This window comes from Charadrius vociferus, unplaced genomic scaffold (genome assembly GCF_000708025.1).
Source record: "Charadrius vociferus isolate BGI_N301 unplaced genomic scaffold, ASM70802v2 scaffold136, whole genome shotgun sequence".
NCBI classification, from domain to species: domain Eukaryota; kingdom Metazoa; phylum Chordata; class Aves; order Charadriiformes; family Charadriidae; genus Charadrius; species Charadrius vociferus.
In genome coordinates, this window is record NW_009648960.1 from 1,289,754 (window position 1) to 1,299,411 (window position 9,658).

General features: G+C 50.7%; 1 protein-coding gene across 1 annotated transcript in view; it reads left to right on the plus strand.

Annotated features, from left to right (window-relative positions):
• Positions 1–282: 282 nt before the first annotated feature.
• The window catches only part of RAMP1 (receptor (G protein-coupled) activity modifying protein 1), a 16,224-nt gene continuing 6,848 nt past the window's right edge, over positions 283–9,658 (plus strand). The window contains exons 1-2 of the mRNA XM_009887590.1: positions 283–337; positions 4,803–4,941. Of these exons, the coding sequence (XP_009885892.1) occupies positions 283–337; positions 4,803–4,941 (194 nt within the window). The remainder of the gene's footprint in view (positions 338–4,802; positions 4,942–9,658) is intronic.

Sequence of the window (9,658 nt, forward strand, 5' to 3'; positions counted from 1 at the left end):
AGAGCCTCCATTGAGGGCTTCATTCTTGGATGAGACTGCAAACTGGGGGTCCAGGCACTGAGTGAGTAGCCTTCATCTGCAGGAGCCACGTGGCCAATGGCTTGGTACTGCCCCAGCTGCATCTGGAGAAACCCAGCAAGCCCAGAAGGACGTGGCATGTGAGTCCACCTTGGTGGGATCTCCCCAGAAATGTGACTTGGGACTCACTGCTCCAAAGTGTCCATATATTCCCAGTGTGCACGTCATGGGCAGCATCCAGAGGCCAAATGGCAGAGGGCCCGGATGGCGAGGTTTGCAAAAAATGCTGACAGGCTCCGTCGTGATGCCTGGGAACTAGGTCTGTTAGCGCTGGCATCGCTTTGACCTCCTATGCCATGCCAGCCTGAAATGTTCATCTGCTCTCGGGCTCCGTGGTCCTCCTTGCCTCCTCCTCCCCCTGGGGTTAGCTGCATGTCCCAGCAAGATGAGCCCAAGAAGACCCAGACAACTGAGGAGAAAATGGCCAGAGACTGAAAAATTCCACAGGGGGACAGTGACGTGAAATGCAACACTTTTCTGACAGAGAAAGCTCAGGGCTTTCTGCTGGTGAACCGTCGCTGTGGCAAGTGCATGGGCGCTGCAGCAGTCGCAGGAGGAGGTGGTGTCCACCAAGTTGTTTTCTCAAGCTGTGAGCCCAGAGCTCTGGCCCAAAGCCCAGCTATAAGAAGTGCAATGGAAGAAAGTCCAGTGATTTTCCTGAAATTTTTGTAACAATTTAGGGCAAACTCTTTTTCTGCTGAAATACATGAGTGACTTGGGTTTTTTGCAGCTAACCCTCAGGAAGCTGAGCTCTGGTAGACATTTGCTGGGACTCTCCAGGACATCAATCCCAGGGCAATCAAGAGTATCTGGGATGCCTGAAAAAGCCTCTAATCACTTCCTCACTGCTGCTGTCCCGATGTTCCCTGTGAGGAGGCAAATTAAGGGTTCTTAAAGTTGCCCTTTATCAAACAATCAGTGCTCCTCTTGGCAGGGAAGGGCGTTCATCAACAGTTGTGCGGGTCCTTGCTCTGAGATAAGCACCACATCAGATGGTGCCTCCTTCCAGCAGAAGACATCTTTGCATGCAGGAGGCAGCGCACATGCATGCTGCAGGGAGTAATTTTTGACGGCTCGCAGTAGTATCACCTAGGTGGATGGATGAGCAGGGGAAAGGTGGCAAGACAGAGATAACCCCCTGCTCCATGTCTAGGTGGCACCTAAAGACCAAGTGGGGCTTTGGAGGTACCACATGGCTCCGGTGGAATGTTCCCAGGGGACCACTGCGTTCCTGCAGCTCCCGATGCCATTTTTCCCAAGGGAAGGGGAGCACGGGGGGTGTGTGAGAGGGGAGCTCTTGGAGGCAACTCAGCCTCAGTATAGTCGGGTTTTGGAGCTCATTTAAGCAGCTCCTTACAGCCTTCACAAATGGATGCTGTTAAGTACAGAGACGTGACCGTGCCAGAGCGCAGTTATTTACAGCTCCCTGCAGCTGACTTATGCCTCCTCTGTCAGCAGGGCTGAGGGGGGAAGGAAAACCTTCTGGAATGAGAGCCAGGAGGAAAAAAAAAATCCCTCCCTCTTTTTTTTCCCCTGTTGTTACAAACCCTGAGCCCACCCCAGCCTGACATGTCGATAAACATGGGTTTGGTGGAAATCTGGGAAGCAGCAGGGAAATATCCATGGATTTAAGTGAGGACCGTGTAGAAACGTGGCAGGAGCTTCTCCTCACTTTGACCTTAAAATGTGCATTTAAAGCTAAAGCTAGTTTCCCCCGGCCAGCCCAAAACAAAAGAGCTTTTCGGCCTTGCCATGCCCAGCTTCATCTTTGCAGCATTTACACAACAGGCTCTGGTGAGCCTTGCTCCTCTTGGATGCTCTTTGCCTCTGATGTGTGAAACAAAAGAGCCCTTCACAATGTTAAAAATCTAGCGTCATTGTGAAACGTCTCGGTCATTGGTGGATGGGTCTGGTTTCCCCAGTCCCCCAGGGAAAAGGATTTGCAGACAGACTGCAGGTGTAGCTATGGGAGATGTGGTGTGGGAGACGTCTTCCATGAGCACGGTCTCTGCGCTGCTTCTTGGGGTTACCAAGCCAAGCCTTGGCTGTTGGCACCTGCAGTGCTCACCACTGCAGGAGGCAAGTCCTCGTGGGGAAGTCAGAGCTCCTGGAGAACATTGCGAAGAACTGCCGGGCTGGAGGGGAAGAAAGGTGGTGACGTGCCTGCAAAGGACCTTCAGAGCTGAGACAAGAGGCAGGAACAAAGTGCATGCGTGTGAGTCACATGCTCGGGGATGACGAAGCCCGTGCTCTCTCCTGGCTGCCCACCTCTACTCAGCTCACAGCTGGATCCGAACCAGCAGTGTCTTTTGAGCTGCTTTGATTGGCAAGTGCTTAGAGCTCCCTGGGTTTTTGTTTTTACTTGGTTTGGTTTGGTTCCATTTGTTGTTGTTTTTTTTTTTTTCTTTCAACCGTAGGGCTTGTTTTCGTGCTGACTACCAGATACACGTGGCTTGCAGCCGCTCAAGCAGGCATTGCAGCCAGTTTGCAGTTCTCAGCTGCTTCGTCCCCATGGTTATTTAGTGTTTCTTCTCTCCCCACCCAAGGTGCAGCTGCCTGTTAACATGTTTTTCTCTAGGTCTGTCCTGCAGGAGTAGATGCGCGGTCATCAGAAAATCTTTGGGCATCTCTAAGGATAGTTGTTTTTATGGTACCAGCGATGACTTGTCTCCGCGCTCATGCGTGCCGATTGGGAGCGGGGAGGAGTAAAGGCAGGCGAAGGGCAGCCTGGCTGTGCTCGCTTAACTTCTGCTTTTTCTTCTCATGCTGTATCGCTCTTGAATTTCTTAAAGTGGCTTTGCCTTCCTCAATTTCTCTCTGTGCTTTGTGTGTCTCACTCATTTCTGCCTGCCTCCATTTCCTCCTTTTCGCCTCATTCCCCTTGGCTGCTCCTCCGGCTGCTTTTTAATCTGTTCACCTCCCCTGCTCTCCTTTTTCCCCGTATGCGTCTCTCTCCTGCTCCACACTCGGTGCGTTCACCGGCGGCACTTTCTCTACACGCTGTTTGTCCGGCCACATGATGGGCATAATATTTGCAGGGTGCTTGTCCTTTGCAGTCTGGTGCACAGTCTTCACCGAGGGGTGACCCCGCGGGGTGGCACCTGAACCTTCCCCTTGGCTGCTGGTGCTCACTCAGCCATGTCACTTGTCCACGTGATTCATCCAGGTTTGAAAGGATGGGAAGGGGAGGAAAGCTTCCCAGCCATCAATCATCCCTCAGCCTTCCCGGACTGAGATTTGCAGTCCAGCTGTCATGTAAAATGATTGCACCTTCCCTCCTCCTCGCTCGGCGCTTTGCTTCAGCATCCCAAACCTTCCCATTTCGGAGCGGGGCTTGCCTCTGGCTGAGGCGGTATTGCGCAGGTGCTGTAGGGCGAGCTCCTGGGTGATGTCAGTAGGGGAGAGCTTTAGATTACAATAAACTCAGTTTTATTACTGCAACGGTGAGGGTTTAATGCTCCTTAACTCCCTTCCCTTGGCTTGATAATTCACATTGCCTCATCTCGAGCTGGACCAAAGTGGCTGCTGTGGTGGGAGGCAGCGTGGGAGCGCTGCAGCCGTCCAGAAGCTTTGCCCGAGGGTCAGGGGGCCCCTCGCCACCCAAATGGCCCAGCGGGTCCCAAGTTCCCACCCATTGCCGCAGGATGCTGGTACCTAAGCGCTCCGAGGATTTCGGGGCTGCAGAGGGCCTGCTCAAGGAAGGCATCCCCCAGGCAGGCGCCGCTTCCGATGTCCCATGGCTTGCACATGCAGACCACTAAATAAGGAGCTGATTTCTGTTTTGTTAAAAAATAAGATAAAAATAAAAATAAAAATACAGCCCCACTTTTTTTGCTCAGAGTTATTCATGTGTAGCAAAAAATAGAGCTGGTATGCGGTGACTGCCTGCAATGTACTCCAGGAGCTGCAAAGGCATAGCTGGCACTTTGGGACCAAGGGAAAGGTATTATTTATAGCCAGGCTCAGTAAGTCATTCCTCCAAAGTTTTTTTGTCTTCTAGCCTGCTCCCTCTTCACTTTTAGCATTACTGTAATTTTGCCTTTCCATTCACTGCCAGAACTGCACTAATTGTGCACAAACTTGTAGGGACATAAGCAGCATCTCTTCCTCCTCTAGTCCCAAACCAGAAGGCACCATATAGCAGGGACGTATACCCAGAGATAAATTAAATCAGGACCATGCAGCCAGAGATGAATGTCACTGAACTTGTCCCTGCGCTCCATTGGAGATGGGGATTTGTTTCCAAGTGTGGCACTGTGCCGATGATTTTTAAGGGGTCCTTTGCTCAGCAGCAGCAGGGAGCCTTGGGGTTATTCTCCAACTTCGTCCACACCCTTACTTTTCGTAAACTGAAAAGCTGGGAATTTTAAGTCCAAAGATGTGTGTCAAGTGATCAGCAGAGAATAAATCTGTGTCCTTACTTATTTATGACTTACCTGGCGTGTTTTGAATAATTGATTTGTCTAGCGTCAAGCACTTGAAAGATTAACAGAGGACGATGCTGCAGGGTCAGAGGGATGTGAAGAGGGAAATAAAACCCTGAGAAGGAGGTTTTGAAGAAGCTGGTTGAGAGTGGGGTTTCTCTGATGGCCACCTTTGCTTTGGCAGATGTCCTCTGCATGACCAGCTGTGGGGGGCTCCATAGTGGGGGTGAAGTGGCTGTCGTTGTGCCACGACCCACTGCGGCAGAGCCTAACCCCGCTCACCCCTCGTCTGTCTTCCAGCCCATCACTTCATTGCGGCGACGGCGTGCCAGGAGGCGGACTATGGCTGGATGATCCGGCACTACTGCCTGAAGCAGTTCCAGCTCAGCATGGAGGGCATCGGGCAGCGGCTCTGGTGTGACTGGGATGAGACTGTGGGGTAAGTGACATCCCTCTGCTCAACCCTCCCTTCTTGGCAACCCGGGACCGGCTGGACCCATCTTTGGTTTTGGGGTGTAAGGAGGTCAGTGGTGGGTTTTACTTCATGAGGGGGAAACAAATGTGCTGTTTCACTCTGCTTTGCTGTTGATGCTACCCTGGCTCCGTCCCTGCTGGCTCCAGCTGAAAGGGCTTCGCAATCCTGGTTGCTTGTGGAGGGGCCACAAGGTGGGCTTAGAGGGGAGGAGCAGTGGACATTGTCTACCTGGACTTCAGTGGGGCTTTTGACACTGTCTCCCATAAGATACTCACAGACACGTTGATGAAGTGTGGGCTGGATGAGCACACAATGAGGTGGGTTGAAAACTGGCTGAACAGCCAGGCCCAGAGGGTGGTGATCATTGGACAAAGACTAGTTGGAGGCCAACAACTAGTGGTGTACCCCAGGGGTCAGTGCTGGATCCAGTCCTGCTTAAACTCCTCATTAATGGTCTGGGTGATGGGGCAGAGTGCACCTTCAGCCAAGTTTGCAGGTGACAGCAAACTGGGAGGAGTGGCTGAGGGTTGTGCTGCCATCGAGAGGCACCTCGGCAGGCTAGAGAAATGGGCTGATGTGAACCTCATGAAGTTCAATAAGGGGAAGGGCAAAGTCCTGCACCTGGGAAGGAACAACCCCAGGCACCAGTATATGCTGGGAACGGTCCAGCTGGAAAGCAGCTCAGCAGAAAAGGCTGTGGGGGTCTTGTTGGCCACCAAGTTGAACTTGAGCCAGAAACATGCCTTTGTGCCAAAGAATGGTATCTGGGGCTGCATTAGGAGGTTTCCAGCAGGCCAAGGGAGGTGATCCTTCCCCTCTACTCAGCACTGGTGAGGCCACCCCTGGATTTCTGGGTCCAGTTCTGGGCTCCCCAGTGCGAGAGAGATACAGACATACTGGAGAGAGTCCGGTGAAGGAACACAAAGATGATGAAGGGACTGGGGTATGTCTCCTGCAAGGAAAGGATGAGAGAGCTGGGGCTGTTCAGTCTGGAGAAGAGAAGGCTCAGGGGATCTTATTAAGGTATATAAATATCTGCAGGGAGGGTGCAAAGAGGACGGCGCCAGGCTCTTCTCAGTGGTGCCCAGTGACAGGACCAGAGGCAATAGGCACAAACTGAAGCATGGGAGGTTCCATCTGAACATCTGGAAACACTTTTTCACTGTGAGGGTGACCAAGCACTGGCAGTGGTCACCCAGGGACATTGTAGAGTCTCTGTCCTTGGAGATACTCAAAACCCATCTGGACGTGGTCATGAACAACCAACTCCAGGTGGCTCTGCTTGAGCAGGGGCATTTGGACAAGATGAAGTGGCCTCCAGAGGTCCTCTCCAACCTCAGCCATTCTGTGATAAAATGGGCTTTCAAGGAGCCCAACCTAAGCAGTGTATGGAAATAAGGATGGCCGTCTTGCTCCATACAGTTATGTATGTATGAAGAAACCACGTGCCCCAGTGATGGAGCTTCAATATGAGAAGTCCACAGCTATCTGCTACATGCTGGCTACCAATGTGTTAATAAGGCTGGGATCCCTGTCATGGCTCCATTACCTCTTCTGGTGACTCACTGCTTGATGACGTATTTTCCATGAGATTTTTCTCAGCACTCAGGTTCTCCAGACAGTCCAAAATGCCTCAGCTCAGCTTGAAAACCCCATAACTTACTGAGATGCCCTCACACCCTCTCTATGAGAAAATTCCAGGCCATCCCACTGGACCTGCTGGCTCGCCTGCTACTTCCAAAAGTTGCATGTTGATTTTTCTTAGCAACTAGAGGGAGAGGCTGGCATGGTTCAGCATGGCAGTCTTCTGCTAAGTCTCCTGTTTGTAATCAATGTCAGAGAATTAGCAGTGATTTATGACTTAGGAGGAGCGGAGATGTGGTCTGCTTTCCTGGTGGAGCACTCAGCGGCATTCTTGGGGGGACAATGAGGGTGATAAGAGAACCCTACTTAATGAAGCATCATCAGGGAGAGAAGGGATGTTGCATTTGGGGAATGTGCTGCTCTATGGATTTGTTTTTGGCTTTTTTGGCATTTCTTTTGGGTTTTCATTGCAAACTGCCTGAATTATGCTTTCTTTGGGTTAGCTCTTTCCTGTTTATAATCAACAGAGCTGAATTTTTCAGTATCATCGTGGCATAAATTGTTCTCCTGGCAAGATGGTTTTGATTGAAGTTGCAAAGACCAGTCAAGGGTGTCTGTATGTTGGTGTGAGGGGCTGAAAAGAGAAAATAAAAAGCCATTCTCCACTGTGAGCTGGCTTTCCACATTGTACACCATTGTTGTGCCATGGCTTTTCTCCAGGAAAATGAAACAGCAGACAAAAATGAGCTCTCGCGACACAAGAACGGGATTGAGGTCAGTTGGAAATGGCAAGCAGATGTTGCCGTATGCCATGAGTGTTCTGCACAAAAATTAGAGGTTTTGTAAGATTTTGGTTGATTTCCTGCTTCATGCCCCTTTCTTCTGCGCCAAATTAAAATATATATATATTCATATATGTAAACAGACATACATGTATAGATAGATAGCTTTTGAAAAGGACAGCTTGGGTTTTCCTTCCCCTTTATTGGTGATAAAATGGAGGGGAATAAAAGAGAGTGGAAAGACTGTGGGAGGTTTTCTGGTTCTGAGAAACATCATCTGGTCCTCAAAAATGTCCAGGGCTGCTGCCGTTGCTCCAGCCCCCAGCTGCCTTGGGGGTCTCCGCAGAACTTGTCCCCCTCTGTTGACACTTTTGGAGGCAGCATCCAGATGTGGTGAATTGCAGAAGGGGATAACCACCTCCCTGGGTCTCCTGGCTGTGCTGGGGGTGAGTTCCCACCCCTGGGGCCATCCCAGCTCTGCAGGCTGTCCCTGTGCAGGGGCTGAGTGTGTCCCAGGGGCAGGACTTTGCTTTTGGTCCTAGTTTGGTGCTATCTGCGAGCTTGATGAGATGCAATCCATCCCCTCCTCCAGGCCATCAGTGAAGCCATTGCACAGGAAGCAGAGGTGTATTAAAGAGCTTGTTCTTTATCTCCGCCATCCTGTTTGTTTTTTTTTCTAAATAGCTTCTACTAAACTTGTTATCCTTAAGGCACTTGAAGGAAATGTTGATAAACTTGCAGTGTTTAATTTGATTGTGTGAGTCCATTTGCTCCGTGCAAACACAAGGCTCAGGTTATTTAAGAGATGACATTCCTCTGATCTTCCCGTACCCTCAGGACACTGGGAAAATCAGGTAGAAATAGCTCAGCTAATGCTGTAAATGTACTCGCTCTGCAGGGATATGGGTTTCAGGTGGCCACCTCGCTTGACACCACTGCTCCCCGGGTGTGCATGGAACTCACCATCCTTTTTTAGAAGAAAAAGTACTTTTAGGAGATGTCCCAGCAGGAGTACACAGAGGGTGGCATAGGCTGGCTGGTCGCCCCTCTGACTTTAGGGGGAAGGACTTGACAAAGAAATAGAAATAAAACACCTGCCTAGAGCCTCGTCTCCTCTCCATATCTTCCCCCAAACTGCGGAATTTTGATGCTTAAAACCTGTCTGAAACAAGAATGAGAAATTTTTGAAGAAGGTTTTGCCTCTGACAGCACCTGTACCATCAGCAGCATCAGGTTTGGAGCTGTGATTTCTCGTCTGCAGCATTTAGCGGAGAAATGCCCGTTAGGCCCATCATTTACTGCTCAATTGAGAATGACATGATAGGAACATCTGGATAAATGAATTGTCTCAGCAGAGTTTGTAATTGTGGTTTATTGGTCCTATTTATAGGCTGCAGATTATCCTCCCATCTCACCCTCAGAAGTATTAACTGAGCTCTTGTATCACTGGTACCACTGCATTCAGATGTAATGGAGGGGTCTCTCTGGACCAGGAGTGTTTGCTGATGTTGGGCTTGGACCATATGAACAAGCACCAACTCTCTGAGAAGGTTCGTCCAACACCGTTGAGCTCTGCTGGCTTTTTTACCTCTGCTTATTTAGGGAAAGTTGATGGTTTTTGACATGCAAAATTGTGTAGCAGGGGAACTTGTGTGAGCCATTCCACACTTCAGGAATGAGATGCCAGGTGGTTTTTACTAAAATAATTAGTTCCAGAAGTTCACCATGAATGCTCTCTCCTGGGAAGGGAGAAGGGCTGCTCTGAGAGGTGATTTCCCTTGGGTCATCTGGTTTCCTTCCCTCTCTTCATCCCCAAAGGACGAGTGATCTGGCCTGGCCTCAGATGCTCCTGCTGGACCCATGCGTGCCAGTGCCTGCTGGGCGAGCTGCCCACCTACCTGATTACATGCTGCAAGCTGGTCTCTCCAGCCCGTCCATGGCGTTGCCCCATGGATCCCTGGCCTGAGAGCAATTCCGACCAAGCACCCTGATGTTTAGTTTTCCAGGGCTTGCAGCTACCCCCTTATTTAAAGCTGGAGCTGCATCGTGGTCTCCTCTGCTTCGTGGTGGTGGCTGAGCTGCTTTGACTGGGAGCTCAGCTGTGCATGACTAATTATCCCGAAGATCAACTTGGCTATTTTGATTCCAGGTCCAGATTCATCAGCGTGGCAGCTATTTTGGGGGATGCAGAGTGCTGCTGGCAGAGCTGAGGCAGCTACAGGGGGCCGGGCTGCCGGCTGCTCCCCAGGGATGCATCAGCAGGAGCCGATGACTTGTAGATATTTCTCATGTGCAGTTTTGGCACACCAGCGGGC